The sequence below is a fragment of the Ambystoma mexicanum genome, chromosome 1p, assembly GCF_040938575.1.
Source record: "Ambystoma mexicanum isolate Mex_15411 chromosome 1p, UKY_AmexF1_1, whole genome shotgun sequence".
Classification (NCBI taxonomy): domain Eukaryota; kingdom Metazoa; phylum Chordata; class Amphibia; order Caudata; family Ambystomatidae; genus Ambystoma; species Ambystoma mexicanum.
Window position 1 is genome coordinate 990633377 of NC_090921.1, and position 27199 is coordinate 990660575.

The window sequence follows — 27199 nt, forward strand, 5'->3', positions numbered from 1 at the left end:
TGGTGGACAACATAAGGTGTACACAGAAATGTATATGGCCAAAACTATTACGTCCTCCTGATGAACTAGTTGTATATCAAAACGCATGTCGAGGAGAGGACAACCAGCCAAACTAGAATTGACCAACAATGACATTTAAGTGAAATAAATCATTGAGCAAAAAAAACACAAATGCAACAATTGAAATGACAGCCAAAAGTATAAGACATCAATAGCCTAAACTTTAATTTTATTTGATGCACTTTGATAACTATACATGAGATCTAATGAGAAGAGAATGTATGCATTGGACTAAGGTAGTCCTCGACACATTCAGAGAAAACCAATTAATGAAGTATTTAATGGAATAAATGTCAACTACACATCTAATAAACCAACTAAGAACATTTAACCTTATGTACTTGCTTTGAATGTTTTCATAGAAAATATTAAATGAAGCCAATTATCACTTCCCAGAAAATACCTGTAACTTCTTTTGTTCATTTTTTCCTTTTCTTCTGATCTTTTTTCTTTAACTGAATTTCTAATAATGATTTTGAAAAGAGATTGCACATAAGCATCCACAACATCCAAATATTTAACAAATTTCCGGCAAGTCAAAGCAGGAATCTCCAGCTGTATGCAATGCAGCCTTCAAATTCACAATTTTAAAGCATAGTGCCCTGGACAATTGTCACGCTGTTTATTTCTTCAATGTTTTCATGTAAGGTTTTATCAGCAGAAAGTATAAGCTTTCATACTGAAAGAATGAACTATGCATTTGTTTTGAGAAACCTATCAAATGCAAGGCAACCCAAGAGCATCCAACTTTTAGCCACGTTGAAAGAAAAGTAGCCACACAATTTGAATCCCCTTTTTGGTTCATTTAAAAAAGCACTGCATAAGTATATAAAGGAACAAGAGTGCCCTCATCCAGAGTTGCCTCTTGTTGGAATCAGAGCGGTTTGTGCTCCGAGACGAGAATTTGCTGTACACATCCTGTTATTCATGGTTTGTTAACATAAAACAGTCTAGTACTGCATGCTGCCTTTTTATATGTACACAAAATAACCTATTTAAAACCCAAATAACATAACAAGCTCAGTGATGTAACACTTTTAGGCTTGGGCACGTTCCGTCACATGTTAAGCAAATACATGTGACTGCACATGTTAAGCAAATACATGTGTCTGCAAGTCTTATCATTCTCGGCGGTCTTATTTGGTAATCTACTGCTTTTCTGTTGGGAAAGCCTCTTATTGCGAAGAGATACACTAGACACTGTTTTGGTCTCTGGGTTTTAAATGTGACTCGGCTGCCCCAATTGGTCAGTTTTTTGGGGTTTTTGTTTTGTTGTAAAGAACATGACCTCCTTTTTGTATGAGTTCTGTTCTGCTAATATTGCGAGTGCTTTAGAATGAGGTCTGGGTACGAGTGGAGGGATCCATTACGTCTGACATCTGCCTTGTTTTTTGTGTCGATGGAACATTTCCCTTCCTTGGCAGGGTTGCATCCATGCCTGAAAATGGCTGTTTCATTCTCTGTCTGCAGGATTGCCGCGTGGCCGGGTGTTCTTATAGGGCTGTTCTGAGAGCATTATTGCTAGACAAAAGTGGGTCTGCGTGCAACCTTCAGAGGTAACTGGGTAGCTCCAAACAGTTATTGAAATTCGGCGGCAGGGCCTTGTGGTGTTGACTAACAGTAGCTTTGTGCATATTCATTTGCCAACCTTGTCTCTTGACCATCACGCTGCTTGTTTTAAAAGGAGAGATTACAGTCTTGCTTTTTCTTCTAATGGTATAGTTGTCTCCCAGTGTGGATGGACCAGTTGATGGCACCCAAGAACCTTCATCTGTCGACATCAGTGATGCCCTTACACAATTTCTGGATTGGTGTAAAGAAATGGGGATGAAAATGAATCCAAAGGTAAGTGGTTTCCTTCTGGAGGAGAGATTTGGCCAGCAATGATGAATTGAGTAGACCATCAGAGGGTGGACAATCGAAAATGTGGGTTCTAGGAGTTTTCTGCAGTACAGAGCTTCTGAGGGCTTGCATGCTTGTTCTTCCCCTGCATTTCCCAATACCTTCCCGTCAATAACGAGTATTTGTAATTGGACTAGGAGGACAGTGACTGAAATTAAACAGTCCGCAGGACCATTTTCCGAATTCTGTTTTCCATAACCATTTGTAATTTCAGCGTTTTGTTTTTCTTCATGCTGCTTCGTGCCAGTTAACTTTGGATGGGGTTGTTTTTCAACCTGTTTACAGAATGATTATATAAAGAGGTTTGAGATTTTGTATGTCTTTCACATCTCAATCTCTAAGTCCTTTTTAGATTTTGCTGAATGTATTGAAGGAAAATATCAGACTTGAAACGTGTACAATGTGTTTGCTAATCGCTAAGCCAGAAAGCTGTGAAGCTTTGCTTTTCCTTTGTGCCAATGTCCTGATAGTTGAGGGAAACAGCAAGGCTAGACAAACTAACGAGCCACCATCTAATGGGGGAAGATGATGATGATGATGATGATGTAGTTGAAGCACCTCTGCGCATGCCTTTTATCCATCTGGTTGTAATCTTCTGAGATTCACTTGCCAAATGTGACTCTGAAAATTGTTGCTTAGCAGCAAGTAGAGAGCCCAGAGATTGCCTACAAGCTTCCCTTCTTAAACATTTGGCTTAAACTGTTGATGTTGGCCACACTCCGTTATTCCACAGACCAATCTAATGGAAGACATCGGCCCGGAGTCTGCGCGCAACTACATGGATATCATTCTATATTTTCTGTGACAGGCATTGCAGTCAAGATCGGTAAACATTGATCTTGACATTAAGAATGACTCGCAGATATTATGCAGTTGGATGAAACCATTTTCTGTGAAATTTAAAAATGGCTGCGTTAAAATAAAATGCCTTTTTCAAGCTCGACGGTTGTAGGTGATTTTGACACACAAATACCAATGTGTACATACCGTCCTTTTTTTAAATGATTTTTTTTAAATTTTAAAATCCCTTCGCCTGGCTGATGTAATTCATGCCCTGAACTTCACCCGACACACATTCTTGTCCATAACTTGATTGCTTCACACACCCTCCACCTTTCCTCCAGCCTCCTCACATCCCCCACTTTGCTCTTTATCCAGCCACTGCCAGTTGCACAGGCATTGTGCCCTTCGGTCGTGTCTTCTTTTTAAATTTTCGCATTTATAGGAATTGAGACTCCTCTTAAACGAAGTACAAATGTCACTAAAATCCTTAAGAATGGATTTACTAAACAGATCATTTGTTAAAAATAAAGTTTGTAACCAAAACGATAACCAAATGGAATTAAAAACAATGGTCTCAGTAGCTCTCGGAACAGTTGAAAGATTGTAATACACTTTTAGAGCAAGAGTTTTAGCTTCCTATTAGCGGAGCGTACAGGAAGTGTCATACTTATTAAAGTAAGTAGAGCATACATGTTTTGCGGTAGGCATTTGAGCCACTAAGTTCTGTAATCTTTACTATCACTTTTGTTAACAGCAGGGAATGTCTAGATTGAGCAGGAGGCAAAGTATAAAATGGTTCAAGCGAGTGTTGTCTTGCTGTGTCCTGCTGCTACAGTTTCAGTGAGATTTGTCTGTGTTGCCATGATATTCATTTAATTGGTGTCAGAGTATAAGCTCTTCTTGTGCTATGAGCTTTATTCATTTTTTTTGGTGGCCGAAGCAAGACCCACACCCTAGAAGCCGGAAACTACAAAAACGGAGCCTTGCGTATTTGTTGTGCAAGTCCCGAAAGGACATCTTGCCTTCAGTAAGTTATACATACCAAATAATTTTTTTCCAATTGCATCCAGATTGCTTCATTTTCTAAAGACTTTATATATTACAAAGTCATAGTTATCTCAAGGGTGAAACAAAGTAGAGCAATAGCACCAAAATCTAAAAGCAAAAACAGCGGATAAAATCTGCAAAAAAAGGGAAGACGCTGGACATGTCTAATAATGAAAAATTATATGTAAATAATGTGTTCTATGTTGAGTGACAAAATCAGGAAGCTGGAGTTGAAATCCATCATATGCCTACGAGAACGGGGAACATTACAGCTTTCTTTCCTGTTGAGTCACCTGTAATTGCTACTGATACTGCCTCCTCATCGTGAATTGAGATAACACGGCCACATGTTGAGGAGATTGTTGAAGGCGGTACCGAAGAGGATGCCTGCCACTACCTTATTCTTAGATCTCTGCTACTCTCTCCAGGAGAGTATTGCAGCAGCAGTTGGAAAACCTTTCCTACATGTCACGGAAGGAACACCAGTTGTTATAAACGGGCAAATACCAGAAAGAGACATGATCAAGGACCCCAACAGACTATTGGCATCCCCAAATCTTTTTCCACAACTTGATTCATTAGGTTCAATTGAAGAGGATATTGCCATTGAACCAACTGCTGAAATGCATTCCTTTATGGTAACGATGCAATTTACCATGAAAAGTTAATGAGGATTTGACATCTGATGTACCCCATAGGCGAAAGACTGCATCCATTATTGCTACGAATCAAGAACATTTGGTTAATAATGAAAACTCATTGGTATGTCACTCTAAGAAAGACAATGATGTATCACAAGATAGGTCAGTACTTGGTGGCCAGACACATGAATGCGTGAACGCTAATAAGGCAGACCCCTCCGGTGTTGCCGAAATATTTGTCACCCAAACAAAGGTGTTGGCGTCGCAGAAGAAAGGAATTACCAGTAAAAAGTCACGACCACCTTAATCAGATACCACCAAACCCCACTAAAGGCACAAGCAAATCTAGAAAGAAACTACTGTATATGAAGAAGCGACAATCTGAGAATGTGGTACTCTAACTAGCTTGTTAACCCACAATCGGTTAATAGCATTAATATGGATGAAGTCCCTGATTTTCCTGGATGTGAACCTGAAATCTTGAGGCCAAAGAGTTGAGCAGAAGTTGAATCTAGCTCCACTCCAGAACGGTACAAACCTGCAACCCTTAGTACGCAGACTGTACCAGCTAAAGGTTTCTATATAAACGCTGACCCTAAGACACTCACTATAAAACACATGAATCAGAAGGCGAGAAATCGCTGGCCTAATTGGTCAGCTTTTCTTCAAGTTTCAAGAAAATTCCACAGCAACAAGTATTGCTGTCTGATTTAACTTTTTTTTATTTTTAACCATTGGAAACCACGAACCCTAATGTTACGAATTCGACTGGAAAGTTAGGGCTACTGTAGAAATGATTCACAACTATAGCTCACAGCTGAATTGTTTGGGTCTGGAGTTGGATATGAATGTGGACGGGAATGATACAAATATCCCATCAAGCTTACCATCACCCAGGCAAATTGTGAATACCAGGGGAGAAGGTGGTAAACATAGATGATGGCAAACGAGTCCTGAAGTGGCTGGTTGGTGCATTGCCTACACTTCCTGGAAGCTCAAACTGAGCTATTTTGATATCATCCTGAAATTCTTGAGGATTTGAGCATCTCCTGATAACCGAGCAGCCATTACAACTTTTATTGCAAAGCCAAATGCTTCTGTTACAGGAGACATGGATGATGTCAAAGAGATATATAGTGCAGACACCTGCTAGAAGGGGTGCAACGGGTAGACCCTCTGGCGGGTTATTGATTGGCATCAAGCCCTCGTACCCCGCTCGTAGATTGACATTGTGGAATCTAATGACTATACACTAGCAGTAGAGATTGAAGGTATCTGCCTGAGTAATTCTGGTTGTTTATTAGTCATCAATGTCTATGACCCTCTGGTTATGGATGCAACTGATTTCTATATTGGATGCACTCAGTGATCTCTTGACGAATTGGATAAAAGGAGATAATGAAATTGGGTCCTACTTGGTGGAGATTTAAATTCCTGCTTTGTATGTATTAAAAGCCTTGAAGCGCAGCTTATTGTGGAGAGTAGACATTTTATGAAGCAGACCTTCTCAAATAGGCAGGGCCGGAAATGGGCAAGATACTTGGGTGATCTGGAATGAAGTATGCTCAATGGCCGTGCTAACGGAAACTGCACAGGGAACTATAAATGGGCTATGGGAGACGGGCGGGTTACCCTAGATTATTTTGTTGTGAACACTGAGGGCTCGGATTTTATCCAAGGCATGAGTGTTGCTAGGAATTTCAGTGAGCATGCCATTGTTACCCTGTTTCTCAACCCTGGTAAACTAACAGAGCCCTTTTCCCGGATAAGAATTTTCCATTCTGGGACATTCAGAAGGACTTGCTCCCTTCTTCTTCCTTTTTTTTTCTTAAACCAATTCTCTTAATCTAATAAGAGTCTAGGCACAAGACAGTCTACGTATTAGACATGAGGCGCATAGACTTGACTTGTAGGTAGCACAAGTTATAGCTCTACATAGCGGCCATTTTGGGTCGCTGATGGTTCACTGTTGTTTGTGCCTTTTATGTTTGAATATCTATGCATTTTTGTTTTTTTCTCAACAAATGTTGTTTTCAAATAATTATTTTCCTTGCCCTTCTTGGGCTCTGATTTTTTTATTTACTTTTTTACTGATTTCAACAAAAAAATGTAGTTTGTGCATATGTTTATAGAGATGTTGGTATAATTTATTGCGCCCTTAGTAGTTGTTTCATTTGTTTCTTTCTTCTTACTTTGACATAACAATATTGTTAGGTTGTACACTTTAGCACTGTCTGTTTAAACCAATATATACACAACCGTCTTTTACACTTGAGACTGACTCATTTGTTGCTTTCTTTTTACTTTATTTCAATATTGTTATGTTGTACACTTGAGGACTACTTGTTGTTAAAACCAATATATACATATCTTTCTTTGACACTTGTGACTGATGGGGTGTTTTTTTTTTCTTGTGACTGAATGTACAAATGAGTTTTTGAAGACGGATTGGACTAGGAAGTTCTGTTTAAACAATGTAACCTAGGTGTACCAATCCCATGCGTAACAGTACCTTCTTTTCTTGATATATGTACATGCCCTATACTGTTACGCCTCCCTATGGGCAGACTGACGCTACCATATAGTGTCCTTTTTTTGTTGACTAAACTAACAGTGTACAACAAAAGATTGGTTCAGTTGAGGTTAACCATGCTGGAAACCAGATTATGTGGTCTGCACAAAATGTGGAGAGGGCAACCAATCGCATCAGTAAACTAGGACCGGATCTCTATACGTATATCACAGAATTCGATATAGATTATATTGAAAACTGGTTATACCAATTTTCTAATGTAGTGGCTGCTTTTAAATTTACTTGTACTATATACAAATCCAAATGTGGCCTGCCCTATGAAAAAACTATAAGGGATCAAAAGAGAGGCGTGCATCGGAATATTTGTGCAGCCAAAAGCAAGGGTTGTAACCATACAGCGTTTACTAACATAAGGCTGATAAATATACAGGAATTGGGGGTGTTGGTGGTCGCCTCCCATAAGAGTGCTGGCTGGTAAAAAAATGGTAGCTGTCTTAAATTCCTGTAACAATAGAAATATTTGGAATATTCTGCGGGAGGCAAAGGGAAATAAGAGCGCTTGAATAATAAATCTGGTAAACTAACAACGGTGGATTAAACACCTGAAGTCGCTATGGATCTGGTGGAAATAAACATCAGCTTGTCCCATAAAGTTCCTAGTAGCAAAGACTGGATCTCCACTGATAAAGCAGGTATTGTAAATCAAATTGTCTGACTAAAGGCATCTAGGTCTCTTGGTCCCAATGACCTAGCAAGTGCTGTTTAAGGAGGATAACTGTGGGCTGGTATTCTGGAGATTGTTTAAAAGGTATTCAAGACTGGCATTATTCCACAATCTTGGAAAACCGAATTTTTAATACCCGTACTTAAAAAAAAAAAAAAAAGTGACAACTGTGCCTGGTAATTATAGACTGTCTATGCTAGACGTAACCGGCAAACTGTTTGCGTTATTTTTATGGAGGAGCGTCAGAAATGGTCTAAGGCATGTAACATCCTTGACCGGTTTCAAACTGGTTTTAGCCCTGGGTGCTCCACTCTGCATAATCTGAGGCTGATGGATATGTAAACAGAGGGGCGAAACAGGCCGAGCCTCTATTCACTCATCGTTGACTTCTGGGCGGTCTTCGATTCAGTATGCAGATAGAGGCTGTGGCAAAAACTTGAATATCTTGGTTGCCCAGACCATTTATATTTCCTGAATATCTTTCATGAGGGCACAACTGTGCGGGTCAAGTTAGATCAAGAAGGGGCCCTGTTGCGCCCATTTGGAAGTATTAGGTGAGTCGAGCAGGGTTCTGTCTTGGCTCCCTTACTTTTACTTTTAATTTATATCTGGCTAACCTGCGAAATTGTTTAAAAGTTATCCTCTCCTGCCCACCAAAGATTGGACCACATCATGTTGTATGTCTCACATATGCTGGTAATCTCATGATATTAAACTGCACCTTTTCAGGCATGATGAGCGGAACAGAATTGCTTGCTACAGTAAATCAGTTATGTATAAATTGAGCAAAACTGAGATTATTCAGTCTTCCTCCAGAAAAGTACAAAGATCTAGGTTAACCGCTATGCGGGGTGAGGGGGTGTCAGTGTAGCCTATATACCGAATGTTATAGATAGCTGGGTGTGGAATTTGAGCCTAAACAAGGCTTTATTTAATATATCACGACTCGTACTAGAAAGGCTGTACAGTTAATGGAAATCATTTCAAATTTTACCAGGGGCTACTGTCACGCTCACCTGATCTCCACGGGGGCGTAGCTCATGCCCGAAGGATGATGTCTGCACTGGCTTTGCGCTGCTTAAATGAGGATGCTAGCCCGCGTCTTCCCTTCGTTCTCACCTCAGGAGGCGTTTGCCTGCAAAGTCGAAACAAGATATTAGCCAACTGAATGGAGCTGGTTTTGGCTTCACCTCTTTCCGATTTCCCTCTCTTCCTCTGGCTCACCTTGGGTTTCTTAAAAGTGAGCACTCCGTCCTGAACACTCTGGCAGGGGCGCGGTTTATACAGTCTTTCCAAAGATCAAGTTACTTCACTGATCTGAAGGAGGTTGCTGATTTGGAAGAACTGGAGTAAGCAGGTAAGTCTCTATCCCAATGGCTTCTTGGAATAGCTGCATCAAGTCTTTCTCGCTCAAGTTTAACTAATGTTCGTTCTTTTCTTTCAGGCGCGGTGTTGAGCGGTTTTCGGATAATGGACTGACTCTCCTTACAATGATGAGCAGGTTTTCTGCAGGTGAGTATATCGCTGTGCGAGGCGCGCTAAATGTCCTTTTGAATATCTTTCCTTTGCTGTATGTGACTAACCTGCTGTGTCTTTTCTGTTCAGCAGGTGCGGCGCAATTCCGGGAAGAAGATGGAAGAACCACTCGATGGAGTTCCTGGATGATGTCGAGGCGCGGCGCAATTCAGGATGATGGAAGAACCGCTCGATGGATGGAGGATGCCGACCCCAGGTGAGTGTAGCTACCCGCGTGGGTACCTTCTTTTCTGCTTCTGCAGATGCGGCGGCTCGTGAATAAGCGGAAGGTGAGGCCGGGATGTTAGACTGCAGGTAAGACCTTCGACGCTTTAATAACTCCTGTTCTTCTCTTTTCACAGGTGTCGATGGACGGAAAACTCTGGACTGGCATGGCAGAAGAGGTGCAAGAGCTGAACAGACACGGTGACCGTTACGCTGCAGGAGTGCAGAATACCGCAAAGCGTGTTCTGTTTGCAGGGTGCGGTTTAAATAGCCTTGCAAGCAGTTCCAGGCAAATAGTCCTCCTAACCGTATCCTGCCTATTCAGGTAAAGTAGTCCCAAGCCACACCCTGCACAGAAAGGCTCCGCCTCCCTAAACTGAGAATATAGTCTCATGAAGTCAACACCTACTATGAGCCTGGCGCCAGGACTGAGTCCAGGAGAATCTATTTGGGGCTTGATAAGCCCTTAAGGGTGCCAGTGTCGGGGATGGGGTCACCAGTTTCAGGCGTTTGGGAGCATGCACCATGACAGCTACAGCTTGGAGGGAACTTTTCGTCTCTACAAACAATGTTTTTTGCTTGCCATCATATATGGTTTAGTGTGTCTTTCCGTTATGGCGTGACATGGCTGCAGAGGCTGGAAGCTTGCTACTGGAGTCTAACATTAGGCCTTCCGCAGTGTATCCCCATGGAGCTACTGTGACTTGAATTGGGTCTTGTCTCCATGGTGGCTCTTGTACTAAATAAGCGTGTTTTTTTTGTGTACAAAATCTTTGACCTAACCAGAATGTCCTCTGCTAAATGTAATGGCTGATCTGCAACTGAGGTATGCTGTTGCATATGAAAAGTCAGTGCTAACATTGTTTGAATTGATTGGTTGGATCCCGGATTCGGATAAAGGATAATACGAACTCCAAAGGACATTTGAGCGGAATATTAAGAATTTGGATTGGTGTAATAACTTCTTGCATATGGTTAAATTGAAATCATATGCATTTGTATCAGATGTTTTTTTTTAATTATATGGTTAAAACATTCAACCTTTAATATGCAATAAAATAAAACGCACATAAAATGGCATTAAAATTCACGTGAATACAGATCAAGACCCATCTTAAAATCTTCAAACAAAAAATCAATTGGCATCAATAGCAATTCAGTTTTACAATAAAGCAAAAAGAAAAACGAAAACAGAGGAAACAGTTAGAATTTTATTATCTGAAGGACAGTTATGCAGTATTGTTTTGTAGGTTCAATGATTTTATAAAACTAACTACAGCAATTACAAAGGAGGTTGTCCGCCCAGCCAAACATGAAAGCCGTAATTGCTCAGTTCCAACAGAGGAAATTGTTGATAAAAATGTCTCAAACCAGAGCAGCCAAGCACTCCCCAGAGGCAGTTATCCAATGCCTAAGAGATTCATAAAAATCTGGTGCATTACAGAAGCGACATGTAACCTGTTCGGAGGATATCATACCATATCTGGCAAGAGGTTTGTTTGGTGAGTAACAAGTTCCATCAAAATCGTCGAAAAATTGCCCTTGTTTGTCAAGGTAAATACTTAGAAAAGGTGTTTATGATGCCCAATTTCGTATAGTCGGTGCACAAATGATTCAATGAAGACTGTGCATAGAATCCATTGTTTTAATCCAACCATAATTGTACAAGGATAATGTAACTTTCTGTGGATTGTGCACCAAATCTTCATTGGAACAATTGATGGTATCTAATAATGCATCTTTTTGAAATGGAACAAATCCAGGCACACCCTTGAACCTGAAGGATTTTGTTTAAATCTACGAACAAGGATATGTAACGCTCACCTGATTCCCACAGAGGTGCAGGTCTGGCTTCGAGTGCTGATGCTTCTTCAATGGTGAAGCGCAGGACTCTGAAGATGGACAGGAAGGGCCCTCTACTCTGGCTTCTCCGGCTCGCAGGAATATTCCCCTGTGCGTGAAAAGAGAGTATTACCTACTGACTGAGTTATGCTCAAGCCTCCCACTCTCTTCCAACCCTCCACGATACCCTTCCACGATTCCCCGTGAAGTCTCACCTTAGGGTCTGAAAGGACGAGCTCTCCATCCTGCTTCTGACGCAGGGGCGCGTTGAACCCAGTTACTTCACTGGATTGAGGTTGGATGTGAGTTCAGGTAAGCTTGATTATACTGGTAAGGCGCTGTAAAAGTTCTGTTGCAAGTTCAAAAGTTCAAGCTTTAAATAATAATGTGCATTGTCTTTTTTCAGGTGATGAATGAAGATTCCTTTGGAGACTTCTTGCAACAAAGCGCTGATGTTGATGTCTTTTCCCCATAGGGGCCGGGGTTCGGAATGCCGGAGATATGGCGCCGACCCGAAGTGAAACGTGCAGTTCCAGTAAAGATCTGGTAAGTCCTAGATGAGCGCTCAGGTAATGTTTTTGCATTCGCTCATCTAATATCTTTGTCTTTTTTCCCCATAGGGGCCGAGGTCCTGCTTGGAAGCAGCAAGACCCGAAATGAAATGGGAATGACCCAACAGGTAAGTCTTAGAAGTAAACTGAGCTTTTCCTATTCCCTTCCTTCTCTCACCTCCTTATTCTTGTCTTTTTCTCTAGGCTCTGGGAAGTGGCTGTGTATCCGGATGATCGCTGCTGAAGATGGAGGAACCCAGGAAAGGTGAGTGAAATGCAGCGCTGCAGCGATCGTAACTAAATGCTTTTAAAAATGTCTTCCCTTTCAGGATCGTCGGTGATGTCTCCGTGGTGCAGAAAAGCTGGTAGGTCTCTTGTCTCCCTTTGCAGGTGACCCAGAATGCTGACAGGCGTGGCTGAAGTCCAGATGCAGGAGCTGACACGGTGAGCGTCCAGCTGCGAGGAGCAGAACAACGCGAAGCGTGAGTTGCTGATCGGGTGTGGTTTAAATAGCTTTGTAAGAAGTTCCAAGTGTGTATCCTTCCTCCGATCAGGTATGTATCCTTCCCCGACCACACCCGGGTGGAAAGTAGTCCCACAGGTAAAGTAGTTCCTATTCAGGCCTCAAGAGGGCCTGGATGTGGCAGCATGGTCTGCATCAGGTAAGTGCACATTAAAACACTTGAACACATGTCTAGCTTTATGAGCCTGGCGCCTAAGGCGCCAGGACAGAGGTCCAACATGAGCCTGGCGCCTAAGGCGCCAGGACTGCGTCCAAAGGGCCCCAGCTTGGGCCCGCTGGCACTCCCCTGGGGGAAATGATGCCTGCCTCTGGGGTTGCTGGGTCGGACCTGGCTCCTTGGAGGTAGGCATCATGACAGGATCCCTGAGTTGGACACAATCTTCGGGTATAACGATAAGTTTCTCCTTTCTGCTCTTGCTTGTAATGAGAGCATACCTAGTTCATTCCTTATGGCATTAATGGGCAGAGCATTTGGGAGTCTTGGTGTTCTTCTCCAAAAGAGTGCCTAAAGAGCTGATTAACAATTCGTCACACTGAGAGGATAAGTTTCAATGCCATGAAGTAACTTTGACACAAGGTTGCCCTCATAAAATGTTATTGCGGGTTTCAGAGAGAATTTGCAGTATTTTTGATCAACCGTTATTAACTGGGAGGAAAGAGCATGAACACCATTCTTATACCACTGTGTTTAATATAAAGCCCTGTATAGGAATCACAAAACCAATATAGGTCAAAGAGGTTGTAGTGTTATTTTTGCGTCTCGCATCTTCCAGTGATATGAGCTCTTAAATTTGGTAAATTTAATAACTTCAGGCTTTTCGGGATTAATCCTCAAAGAGTGAGCTTCAATATCTCTAACAAAAGAGGTTATTAGGTACTGAAGGCCAACTGCGGTGAAATGAAATAATAAGAAATCATCGGCGTACGCCAAGGATCGCTGTGTTAGGTGAAAATTTGGGTGAAACAAATATAGCAGATTTCAAGCCATCATCGGCTAGATACAAATTAACTGGAAGGAGGCCAATACGCACCCCTGCCTAACCGTGCATGCAGTGGGAATTGTTCTAGAAAGACCACCAGTGTGATTTGAGGCGTATATGTATATTGGTATCTGTGTAAAGTCCCACAATGAGCCTTAGGAGACCAGACCAAGCTTCAGACCATACAGCAAATCTGAAGCTTGAGCCAGAGTCTGTTATGATCAACTGCATCAAACTCTGAGATTGGGATTGAGAGACGCAACTAAAATTGTTTCGTACTTCTCGCCCCATGCTAGGTGTTGTAAGCAATTCACCATAAGATCACTTAAACACATCTGTAAGTGGCACCTAAATCCCATTTGCCCGATACCGGAGAGTTGGCAGTCCACGACGCAAGATGATTCAGTAATATCGAGGCAAATACCTTGTTTTCTGCATTTTTGGATTGTAATTGGTCGGTAATTCAGGGGACATGTTCTCTCCCCTCTTTCGTAGATCAGTATTACCAAGGCAGTGAACATTGAGGATGGCAGCTCATCAGGGATAAATATGTTTTGAATTGGACATGATAAAGCATCAGCCCAAAGATTTGTCTCTCTCCTACACAAAAAGTTAGAGAGACCACTCTGACCCGGGGCATGAGAAGAGCGAAGATGCAAAATAGCCCGATGTACTATCTTACTATCTCGGGCCCAAAATCCTCCATTTCAGGCACTTAAAGTTGTTGTCTACTAGAAGCATAGTACCTTGCTCATGGTCATCTCTAACGGAGTGAACAGTTTTGAAACAAGCAACCCATACAGAATGCTCTAGTCCTTGTTTCTTAGACAGTTGAAGATCACTTCGGAGTCAGTCTTTTTGTCCGTGAGTTTCACGTCCAATATTTGTAGGACTGGCGAATCTTTTTGATGAGCAGTTGAGCCTCATCAGATGAAGGGCCCACTTGAGATCTGAGACATCTTATATTTTTTCTCATACCTCTTCTTGGAAATACCATTTCGTCGTAGGTGTGGGCATTTAGATCAATAATGCCTAGTTTTGACGACTTACTCATCTTATCAACTTTAACTTATGGCACAGGAGGTCGTCCTCAATGAAGTAACAAAAGTACCAAATTCATCAGAGGCAAGGGTGATGAACTTCTCTTCCTCCGTAGAGAGACCCAGTAAGTGTGGTAGATGATAATTTAGCCAGGCTGCAAGGTGCGCATTCCAAGAGATTCTGTATCCGGCCCCACTAACCACCAGATCCCAAGGTTTCTGTTATGTCTTATTAATGTGGTGTTGCACAACACGTGGTTATTGAACACGGGGGGCCGTTGGGAGAGGCCTCGGTGGCAGGTGGTGGAGGTGCTGCTGCTGCTCTGTGCGCTCTCATTCTTAATAAACAACATACCGCTTGATGTCTGACTCACAGCATCATCCTTACATCATTACACTGGCGACGAGGATGTAAACCGCACAAGGGGGTGGAAGAGAATATAGATGCCCCTTCGTGCAGCAGCAGGGACCGGCAGCAGCTCCCCCGACTGCCCGAACCCGAGGTGAGGGGTGAAGGGTATTTGTATTCGCTGCCACCCCTGAATCTACGCCCGCATTAGGAATGAGGGTAGAAGAAAGGAGGCCCAACCATGGGAGGTGATGCTGCTGGCCTGAAAATATTAGAGGAAAGGACCCTAAATGCTGGACACCATGCTTGTGAGCGTCATCCTTTCACGGCGTGCATTGTTTGAAGCGTTGCCAAGACAACATCAATGCGCTGCAGTTCGTGGCAGAGGAAGGAATTGTTAAAAAGCAGAGTTTGTTACTAATGATTCCAAGGCCTAAGGATATTTTAAAGTGATAGTACTGTTGTGTATGCCAAGATTTAAGACTATTTATTGTGATCTTGTCAATAAAGCGCAAATAGGGGGAAAAAATAATGTTTAGGAAAAAGGAAAAACGAAAGGGTAACGACAAGAATTGACCATGTCCACAGCAGCAATACGGTCCCACGCCCGTTCTTAGCTGAACGTGGAACAATGCTGATAAGGTGAGAAAGGTGGAAGAAAATGTTTTGAGACCTACACCATAGCCATTGGTGGGGACAAGTTTAATCCTTCCAGGAAACAGTCTTTGTTCCTATATAATATGGGCCCAGAGGGCTGCAGCGTATTTGATGGCTTACCAGAACCATAGGGTGAAGGGGGGGTAGAGGACCTGATGATTTTACCCTGGCAGTAAGGAAGATTGAAGAACATTTTGAACATTTCTGGCAGTGTTTTGGGCCATTCTTCCTGTGGGGCCAACTGTTTATAGTAAAAACTGATCAGACCTTTGGTACAGATGTTGGCTTGGGGTAACTGGTTAAAGGGTTAGCCCAGGATATCTAAATGAATATTATGGTTGCAGAATTATGATTTTCAGATGTGCTGCGTGCCTGGTAATGAGAATATGGTGGCAGATTGTCTTTCTCCTCTTCTGGTGGATTGTGGTAATGAAGGTGAAAAGATGGAAGGAAAGGAAGCGGAAATTATTATTGCCAGTATTGAGCAGGGTGCTTTGAGTGAAGAAGAATGGAGTCTGGCGGTGAGAGATGATGTAGTGTTTAGCAAAGTGGCAGAGACTGGGACAGGGTGGCCCAGCAAGACTAATTTGTCTAGCAAATGTGAACGTTTTTATGAAGTGAAGAATGAATTGCCTCTGGTTGGAGGAAAGCTCAGGAGGGGTCATAGTGATGCCTACTGAAGGCATCAGGGACAAACTGATAGAAATTGCTCACCAATGGCAACGTGGTGTTAATAGCAGGAACAGGATGCTGAGACAGAGTTACTTGTGGCCAGCAATGGATAGAGGGGTAGAAAGAGGAATAAGGAATTGAACGAGCTGTTTAGCAAGTGACAAGAGTAGAGTGACCTGTGCAGGTGAGGAGCCTTGGCAAAAGCTTGCAGTGGACATAATGGGACCCATTCAAGGGCTGGATGAAGGTTTCAAGTTCATTTTTGTCTTGATGGATTAACACTTGAAGTGGATAGAGTGGAAGGGTGCAGGGGAGGCAACCACTGTGGAGTTGGTGTCATTTTTCAAGGAGATTTATTTTAGTGCGGGGTTTCCCACGGAAACTTTAACTGATAATTGGGTGCAGTTCTGTTCAGAAACGATGAGGACATTTTTGCTGAAGTTTCGAATTAAACACATGCGCACAGCCTTGTACCACCCCCAGAGAAAATGTGGTGGCGGAACGTGCCAATACATTTCTTAAGGGTGGCATTCAGTTGGCTGAGGTTGCGGTTGTTGTGGAGTGCGGTTTTGAAATACAGGGTATGGAGCTACTGCATCACAGCCCACTCAGTTACTAAATTGTCTCCTTGTGTCTTATTGAAAGGACGCCAGCCGGGGACGAAATTGTGTCCGGGATGGATGGGGTTGGCGTACATTGTGAGTCTAGAACGAGAATAGGTGATTAGAATGGTGGAAGAGGTACAGTGTCTGTATAGAGAAGTGTTTGATGAGCATTTCAAGGTTAAGGAACGTGAGTGGCTGGTTGGTGATTGGATTTTGATCAAGAATGCCAAGTATGGTTTCAAATGCTTAGAGAGAAAATTCTTGGGCCGTAAAAGGATTGCGGCAGTGAGGAACAGCATTGTGGTGGTTGATGGAGAAGAAGTATGGTCAAAGGGTTGGCTGGCTTTGTGAGGCGGGGTCGGTTCCCCCAGGGGCGGTGAGGGTGGTAGTGTTGATCAGGTCGGATGAGGGAACATCGGCGTCGGCTGGGGGTTGTGTGAGTGGGATAGCTTAAAAATTCCCCCCAAGCTCAAGGATATTTTGTGTTTAATTCATTAATTGGCTCGGTGATTGAGTCAACATAATTTTATTCGCTGGCTGTCTAATACTAGCTGCATTTTGTTTTGTTCCTCAACTTCCCTTATCCCCCTCCCCAATTTGTTGTTCCTTCGTAAGGGGGGAGATGGGTTATGTCTTATTAATGTGGTGTTCCAGAAAACACGTGCTTCTGGAACGCAGGGGCCTTCGGAGAGAGCTTGGTGACAAGTGGTGGAAATGCTGCTGCTCTCTGTGCTCTCATTCTTAATAAACAACTTACCGCTTGATGTCTGACTCGCAGCGTCATCCTTGCCTCATTACAGGTTCCATTAGGATTCATATTCATGCTCCATATTGATGTCTAACGCAGCCTCTAGCATGGCAGCATCACTATAATTTGTGGATGTGACTATAAACCTTGTGAATTGTCCATACATCACCTGTTGACAAAAAATATAGTCCAAAATACTTAGTCTGTCCATGTAGGTGCTACAGCAACTGAGGAGAAAGTAATTTAAAATATCCAAGCTCAAACAATTCAACAACTGCCTACCATTTCCCCTTTTGTTGGCGGTCCAGCCTCCTCTCCTACCAACCTCTCCCAGCGATTCAAGGTTGAGGCAGTCTGAGTTTAGATATCCAAACAGCCCTATATGACCCTCAAAGATTGGTGGACGAATCCAACAGGAAACTAGTGAGATGGAGTCCAAATCCCCCAGTTTGTCATGCCAATAAACATTTAAGATCAGGAAATTCATTAGTCCCCTGTTATACTGAATATGGGTTGCCAATATTCCAAAACACAGCTCATATGACCCAGTTATTGATATGTTGGGGGAAGAATTAACACCTGTTTTTAGGCCACCAGAGGGGCGACCAAGAGCTCCTCGCAATGCAAGTTGATATGAAAGATGATCAAGCGGTTACAGCAACCAAGTCTCCTGTAGAGCAATCACTAAAAGTTTGTGCTTTACGTCCAAGTTCAGCATTTGTTAATAAGTGGCCATGACCTCTTGTGTTCCATGAAATTAAATTGAACTGTGATGTAGAAGATTTGTGAAGAACAGAAGGAATTCACTTATGCTGTGAAGCATTTAATAACCATGACCACTTATTTGTCTGCTCAGAATATGAATCATGTTTCTTAGACGTTGTATTTCAGCCCTCGAAACAGGCTCCATTCCCATGTCACAAGTTTTGGTGCTATTCCCACATGACCATTTGTATTGAGAAATATCAAATCCAAATAAGTTTTCCCTTTCCTACGTTATGTGTTCAAACACATTTTGATTTAAGAAAAACAATGGAGTTGCTTGCTCTGGAGTGGTTTGTGAAGTCTTGCCTTTGCAAATCATTCGATGTAATTTCAGAGAGACTCTGTATTGAAGAGAGTAGTTGTAAAACAGTTGTTTTAAAGTATTACAGGCTGATTTGCAGGCAGTAGACCTCCAAATAATATTGCATATGGATGTTCCTCTAAAGTGTGTTACTCATTAGACAAAAGACCTCTTTGTTTTGGGTTTAAATATGGCTCACGGCCAGTGATCGAAGTGAGCAGGAATGGTCGGGAGCAGGTATCCACTACTTTTATATATCCGTTTACCATTCCTCTACTTTTTACGACCATATTCACCATTCTATATAGATTTGTCCATTCACGTCCCATTTCAAGAGTAAAGTTGTAATGGGGGCCTTCGTTACTAGTAGCTTAGACTATTGCAATGCCCCGGCTGCGACACCTTGTCACATGTTGCACTATGCTATCACCTACCCTCTCCCCTGCCAAGACCACAGGTCCACTACTTTGTTCTGTACACTTCTACCACTGCTCAAGCCTTTTCACGAGATCAGGACCCAGTGGATTTTGAATGGCTAAGTTCTTACTTGAGTCAATAGAAGCACCATTCACCATCTGGGATTTACCCATAGCCCTGCTCATGAAACAATTAATAGATTCTGTATCAGACTGCTGTAATTTAAGTGATTTTAAGGTTGTCCTGTTATTAGGGCTGTCTGTTAGTGTAATGAAGGTCGCTCAATTTAGTAATCCAGTTTCAGATAGACATAGGTCTCGTCTGGGGTGTAAGGCTCGGTCGACACACCTGTCCTTACTAGGGAAGAACAGCGAGGGACACTCTATCCTAGTAACAAAGAAGAAAGTTCTTGATGACTAACCACATAACTTAGTTCAGATTTAGTTTTGGCTGCTATATTAGCCTCACCACCCTTTACAGTGGGAAGTGACTGATCAGGTTTTGTACCGAACACTGTGCTCGTAGTTTGAGATGCATGCCCCATGCTTGGCCCACTCCAAACCGAGCAGGAGCTGGCTGTGCCATGTTTATAACTATGTTCACATTGTCAGTATGGCCATCCCTCATAAAGCAAGTTTTCTTCTGTCCAATATTGATGGGATACTGTGTTAATTTCAGGTAATGTCATGTGGATGTTGTCTTAATTGTAGATGGATCAGGTTTTGACAAGGCATCTTTTGCAATGGGCTGATCAAAGAAGGAAGAAATATTGTCTTGATGGACGATTTTGTTTTAGAAGGCATATTCTTAGTTTCCTGCTGTTACTGATTTGTTTTTGCATTAGATTGTTTTCTCATGTATGTTGGTAGTTATAATGGCTAGGGAGAAAACGTGTAACGGAACAGGAAGCCTCGGTATCAGTCGATATTAATAATTGGATGGTGCGTTGGTGTTATGCGGATCACCTCTTCATTAGACATGGAGTCTGTAGATCGCTATTGCCTCATAAGGAGGTTATCTACTCAATGCCAGAGTGGCATGTGGTTTTTCTCTATGCGTTTGGATGGGAGGTTTTTCCATAACACAACCATTCACTCGAGGTTTCCCCAAATTCAGACATCTTCCGAGAAGCTAACATCCTTAACCACATTTCCCCACCTTACGTTATCCGCATTAGGCACTTGCTCAACATCTGCTGTCAATGGACAAGATTTCTGTTGGAAGCGAAACAACTTGGTCGCAATGTGTAATTTTATATGATCGAATTCGAACAAAGCGATTTCAAGGCCATAGTTGGTTTTAATGTCTGTCTTAAGGCCTCCATAAAGAGAGACCAGAATGCATAAAACTTGATTCATCTGAAGTAAAGTTTGATGAGATGGAATATTATTCCATCTGAAATTCGTTCCTGGGGTTGTTGAGTCGTCTTGGTTGAACTGACACAGGGAGAGAATCAAAAAAAGGAATCCGTACCCGACGTGGTGTTAAGGCTGGAGGAGTGTCAACGAAGCTAACCTCCAGAGTCCACATTGTCACCCGTGACGAGCACTTTCCCTATTGGGATTTGTGAAATTCCCTGAGATATCGGTAAAGAAAGTAGTGAAGATGGTAATGTTAAAGCCGCCGAGTTGTGTCCAGACTTTTATTGAGGGGGAAAAAAAGATCTCAGATTGTTTGCTTGTGTTAGTCAGGGTGGCGGTTTCTGTTTAACAAAGCAGGGTGCAGCTTCCAGAGCATCAACATGTTCAGTCATCTTGGAGCCAGAGTTAGACCATGGTTCTAGGTTGCCATGGACCACCTCTGGAAGAATGGGGAGAGGCTAATGTATGGCTGCCAACATGTCTGCATGCAAAATGTATTGGATTTTGTCATTCAGATTCATCATTGTTTTTCCCACTTCCTAATTCACACATGATGGTATTCGCCTACTCCCACTTTTAGCAGACGTGGTGAGATTGTAAGTGTTAGAACTGAAAGAGGGAGGACAGGAACATCAAGTCAAAAGTTTCTGTAATATTACACCAAAAATTAAGGCAGTCAAGATAAGATGTGGAACTCTTGCGCTCGCACTCCCAAACCGCCTATGTTTTAATAAAGTGCGTGCAAAGGGTGGAAGGGCTATGAGGTAAAGGTCAACGCTCACACTCCCAAACCAAGCGTGTTTATGGCAAACAGCGTGCAGAGGAAAAAAGAAAAAGGGCTATGAGCTAATGACTAGCTAATGACTAGCGCTCACGCTCCCAAACTTCCTATTGTGAGGCTAATGTACAGAGCTAAAGGAACGGTTTCCAGTGCTGACATTCCCAAGCACAAGAGCAAGTCCAAAAAGCACATGCAAGTGGTGAGTTGCTGTAGAAATCTGGAAACAGTCAGGCTTGAGTAGACATGAACACTTTTGACAGAGTTGGTCCCCGATTCATGGAATTATTTGCATCTAAAACAGGGATTTCTGTGCCATTCTGCCCGCAAATCTCCATTCGTCTAAAGGGATTTGCGGTCAGAATGGCACGTGAATCCCCGTTTTACACACAAATAATTCCATGAATCAGGGCCTTGGTCTCACCGCAGAAAAAATATTTTGTTGAGTTCTCATCATTGGCTCCGTACCTCAAACCCCAAATACAAAAAACACTGTTTGCCCACCGCGCCCTTTTCCCACTATAGAATCGCTGACGTTTTTTAGCCTCCGAAAAGCGCTAGCCACACTCGTACCAACACTGAGCAATCCGTTCTTCATATGGCGAAGCACTATGGCTCTACAACGCAAGAACTGCTGAGGCAAATGTTCCGGGCTTTATGTGCGACCTGAACTTCCAAATATCGAGGCGTGAGAGTTCCTCACTCACTGCTGTGCTGCTGGAGTCACTGAAGACCTAGAAGCTCTGGCAACAGACCCACTCTGTGGCACACGCGGCTTCCCATTCCAGGCACAAGGCTTCGGACTGCGGGCTGCAAGGCTCCAAAGCAGCCTCACAACCACAGCCAATATGGCCTTTAGAGGAAAGCACCTGACACAACTATGTTGAGCCGAACTGCACAAGCGAAAGAAGCTGAAAAAAAAACGCTAGAGCGGCCACTTCCGACGTAAGATTAGGAGCCTAATCTGATATGTTATGATTATAAGAAACCACAACCCCATCTGATTGTACGTCCTTCTGGGAATTTACGTCCTTCCAGGCAGCACTACAGATAAGGGGTGTATCAGCCACTTTTACTCCCTAAAAATAGGCAAATACTTCCAAAAAATAAAATCCGGGAGTAAAAATACCCCCTAACAAAAATAGGAAAAGACGCATGTTGCCTGCTTTCATCCACACAGCTCCATGAATATGTTTGGACTAGTTGAAAACATAGTGCCACAGTAAGAAACTCTTCTATTATAACTGCCTGATTTGAAGAGGTAAAACAATATCTTTTTATGCAGGAATACTTTGTGCAAAGAAATTTTCATTACAAAACATTTCTATCTTACAGTTGGAACAAATTTTACTTGCTAATAAAATGCTCCCATTGGGAATGAGACTTACTTTTTACTCACTAAATATTCATTTTACTCCCAACTTTAAAAAATAGGGAGTGCAATACTCTAATTTCAAAATCTTATCTGGAGCACTGCTTCCAGGAATTTACGTTGGTTCCTATTACTCCTGCTTATTAATAGTCTTCCTGTCATGTTTGTGATGGGATCTGCATTAAGAATGCCTTGGCGAGGGATTCCAAGATGACCGCCAGCTGAAGAGGTCGTGCATCCCAAAGTGCTCCGGACCGGCTAATGAAGAAAGGAGCCAAAAGCACCCAAATAAGACTACTATAAATCCGAAAATCCAGCTCCGTAGCAGCTCAAGTGTGTGATAATTAGACCCCTCACTCAAGCCCGAGTGCCCCAGCAGCCCGCAGTGGAAGAGCAGGAGATGTGAGGACATGCGGGCACTGGAGGCCCTGCGGAGCGAGCAGCCGCGATCCCAACCAAGCGTCGGAAGCCGGATCGTGGGTGGGAGAAGTGAGCCCAGCTCCCCCTGCTAGGGGTACTGTGCAGCGGACAGTGGCCAAGGGACCGCACTGCAGGTAGACCCGGAGAGCCGCAGGGGCAGTCCAGCCCTACCGCTTGAGGAAAGAGGACGAAGAGCGGAGGATGACGTAGCCCTGACCCAGGTACCAGCCGCCGGCTGGTGGCGGGAAGCTATGCCGGTGAGGAGAGGACTCGGAGGGCATCCCGTAACGAACGTAGCCCCTGCAGAGGCGATCCCTGCCGGACCTGTATAACAGAGGCCCAGCCAATGGGCCAACAGCAGGGCACGCCCCCGGAGGGGTGCGCCCGGTGAAGGAGTTAGCACACAGCCCCGTACACTGAAAGGTGGCCGGTGGACCTCGGAGGCGAAGGCGGCCTGGGAAGAGTGAGGGCGATGCGCCTCCCTGACCTTTGCAGAGCCGTTGGAAGCCCATCTGCAGTGGAATACTCTCCCCATAGCGCAGGAGCGCAGCGCTGAGGCCGACAGTCCCGCCGGGACTACCCCTAATACGAATAGTGAGTAAGGAGGTGAGGGGGTGTGAGGAGTTCCCACGATTGCTCCCCTACCCAGGGCAGTGAGCCCCCAGCTATCCCTGCAGAAGCCCTATGATCCTGTGGTCAGATGCTGGGAAGAGAAACGTGTGGATCACAGGGCCCACAGAGCTCCACTGAGCACAGAAGTTCCCACCAATATCACCCAGCTAATCACACGGGCCTAGTACCATTGGGGTCAACTGCAAAAGGTGCACGCTTGCTCCTGAATGCCCTCTTACACACCAAGGAGACCAGACCTTTGAAGGGTGAAGTAGAAGCTTCCCCGGGGTGCCAAAAACTGAAGTGTTGAGACTCTAAAGCTTTTGTTGCTTACTCAATCCCTGACACTAAGCCGGAAGCCAGTGCCTCCCAAAGTGAGCCATCTGGTGGCTTAGGTCACCAAACAAGAGCGGTTCGGCTCCCAGAACCCAGGGATCCCGGTCAGAGGCAACAGACAGTACAGGAGGAAGCAAAAGTTGGAACCTCACAGCTGGTCAGGGGGATCCAGATCAGGAGCACTGACCGCGAAGAAGCCTGAGGACCCAGCGTTGGGGAGCCCCCGGGAAGCGACACTTCGGAGTGGGAAAGGCGAATGGACAGCCCAGATGCCAGGAGCCAGAACCAAGAGCGCACCCCCAAGAGAGAAGGGGTCACCTAAAAAGCAGAACCAACTCGCTAAGTGCTGGAACCAGAAGCAGCTACGGGATCCAGCGCAGCCACAGTCATTGCTGGACCAAACCGAACCAGACTCTATCCCAACCTGAGACGCAATGAATACAGACAAAGAGGAACTGCTGAACTACCTGAAGGGTATGGAAATGAGAATGACAAATGCATTCAAGGCCCAAATTGGACAGCTCAAGGAAGACCCAACAGCCTCCCTGCAAGAGGTCCGCAAAGAGGTGAACGAACTGGGAGACCGGGTAGATAGAGTAGAAAATGGCCTCTCCAACCTCACAGAAGAAACCAAACAGACCAGCCAAATACTTGACCAAATAGCGGCAGCCACAAACAACCTCGAGCTGTAAGCTGAGGACCTCGAAAATAGGTCCCGTCGGTCAAACATCCGAGTCAAAGCCCTTCCTGAGACGGTCCTGGAGGGGGAACTCAAAGACACTCTGCAACAGATGTTTAGCAATATGCTGCATGACACACTGCCTGAATAAATTGGATTCGATAGACACCGCGTGGGGCCCAGAAAATCAGACCCAGGCGCAAGGCCCAGGGAGGTGCTGGTAGCCCTCTTCTGATACCTTATGAAAGAGAGTATTTTACGAGCAGCCAGGACTACAACCGACCTGACGATCAACGGCCACCCGATTCATCTATTCCAAGATCTGGCGCTCACAACCCTCCACAAGAGGCGAGACCAGTCACGAAAGCTCTTTGAGAGAGACAGGTATCTTGCAGTTGGTCATATCCGTTTGGCCTAATGTTCACTTGGGAAGGCAAAGCGAGGAGGATCAGCACCTGTGACGAGGGCCTGACCTTGCTGAATCTGGAGGAGGATAAAAACAGCCAGGACGCAGATCCGGCACGAAGCACTCTACCTACAGGGACCAACGCCTGGGAATGGTCCACAACACGGAAGAAACGGATCCAGGAAAGAACCAAAATTGTCGGGTCCGCAAGGCACCCAATCACGGCAAGAAACTCAACGAAGATGGCCTTAATCCATGCCACAATCCCTGAAGAGAGGCGTATAGTTGCATCCAACCCAAACACATGACTTAACGGCTAGCCTGGGCAGTAGCGGGCGCATCCACGCCTTGGAATCCACTCTGAGTCATGGCCCAAAATGGTCACTCGGAACCTACGTGTCACACAACAACCCAACACCCCAGATCGTTAGGGGGTCGGGGGGGGTCCTTCGGGATCTGAGTCGTGGGGAGCACAGGGGGGAGGGATGGAAGGGGGGGAGAGGAGGGAATAGGGAATCCTGGGTTCAATGTATAATTAAGCGATCCAGAGTCTGAGAGGGGCAGCATGGAATAGGAGCGGGTGGCGAAGGGGCGTCATATGGTTTAAGAAGAAATCGGGAGGAGATAAACGAGATAGGTGAGGGAGGCACCATAGTGCCCCACAACTTCATTAAAAGAGCGAGCAAACTTCCTCTACTCAGTAATGGCTGAGTCTAAGATAATTACTCTGAACGTACAGGGATTGAACTCGCCTATAAAACATCGGGTTATCCTGATAGGCTGAAAGCAATGCAGACAGCGATAGGGATTCTACATGAGACGCACCTCCTCCCTAAAGATGAGAAGAGAATGGCCCATCGATCCTTTCTGCAGCAATACTTTGCATCTACTGGGGGGGGGGGGGAAGGGGTAGCCATACTAATAGGGAGGGCTCTGGACTTCAAACAATCACAACTCTGCAGAGAGAGAGGGATGATACCTCGGGCTTGATAAAGGGTAGAATATACACAATCCTGGCCATCTATGCCCCTAACCAGCGTCAGGATGTGTTTATAATAGACCTACTGGGCAAACTGATTATAGGTGGGGACTGTAATTGTGTTATGGATGCACCGTTGGACAAAACACTCCCTCCCACAATAGCCGATCAGAAAAATGGGCACTGGGTCGCTTCTTCAGAGAATTGAGCCATTGAAACTTGGCGATTCTTTCAGGGGACCAACAGAGTACACCCACTATTCGGCCGCTCACCTTGGATACTCCAGAATAGATATGATCCTAGTCTCCGCGACATTAATCCAGCAAATAACGGAGGTAGAAATAGGAGTGAAAAATCACTCGGACCATGCTCCGGTGTTGGTGGGAGTAGACTGGGTGGGGGGGGGCTCGAGGGGCGCAACGGAAAACCGCCCTGGAGGTTAAATGAAATTCTCCTGAAGGACATAGCACTCAGGCCTCACATGGATGCCTCCATCAACAATTATTTTAAAGAAAATGACAATGAAGAAACAGGCTGGGGGGGTCATGTAGGATGCGGGGAAGGCGATGATCAGGGGAGAATTTGTCACAGGCAGCGGCGTGCGTATTACAGGGAAAGGACATTGGTGACGCACCAGCTGGAAAAGGAGGTGAAGGACGTTGAAACCAAACACAAATCCAGCCGCTCAAAGTCCCTAAGAGCGCTCCGGAAAATCGGAGCCCAACTGGAGAACCATATTGCGGACCGGATTGCCCAGACAGTGCTATGCACAAAACAATCCGATTACATCCATGGGGATAAGGTGGCTATATTCCTCGCCGCAAAATTGAGAAAATGAAAAGCCCGGAATTACATAGCACAACTGAATGACAAGCACAGAAAACCGCACACAGCGGAACTGGACAAAATAGAAATAATGAAGCGTTTCCATGAGGAACTCCTAAGTAGTGAGAACCTTGATCCAGGAGGACAACTCTCATATATCGGCTCTATCCCCTGGGCCCAGATCGCAGAACAAGACAGAACCAGTCTCGGGGGCCCGATCTCGGCACAAGAGGTCAACTATGCCAGTTCAGCACTGACGGCAAATAAGGCCCAAGGTCCAGTTGGCCTCAGCAACGGTTACTACAAGACTTTCCATACTCACAGTTACTCCCGTAACTGACAAGGCTATATAATTCAAACGGAGAAGAGAGGAGGGTTATGCCCGATATGGGGAGGCCCATAACCATACCTCCCTTGAAGCCAGGAAAGGATCCCCACAGCTGTGTGAGCTATCGTCCTATAGCGTTGCTGAACACAGACGTAAAAATCTATGTGAAGATCCTTGCCACTCGCCTGATGAAAATCCTTCCAAACATAATACATGACGACCA

The 27199-nt window shown here is 44.3% G+C and overlaps 1 protein-coding gene across 1 annotated transcript in view; it reads left to right on the top strand.

The window, feature by feature from the left end:
* The window catches only part of SETD6 (SET domain containing 6, protein lysine methyltransferase), a 667868-nt gene that overhangs the window by 25652 nt on the left and 615017 nt on the right, over nt 1-27199 (top strand). The window contains exon 2 of the mRNA XM_069654594.1: nt 1783-1905. Within this exon, the coding sequence (XP_069510695.1) occupies nt 1783-1905 (123 nt within the window). The remainder of the gene's footprint in view (nt 1-1782; nt 1906-27199) is intronic.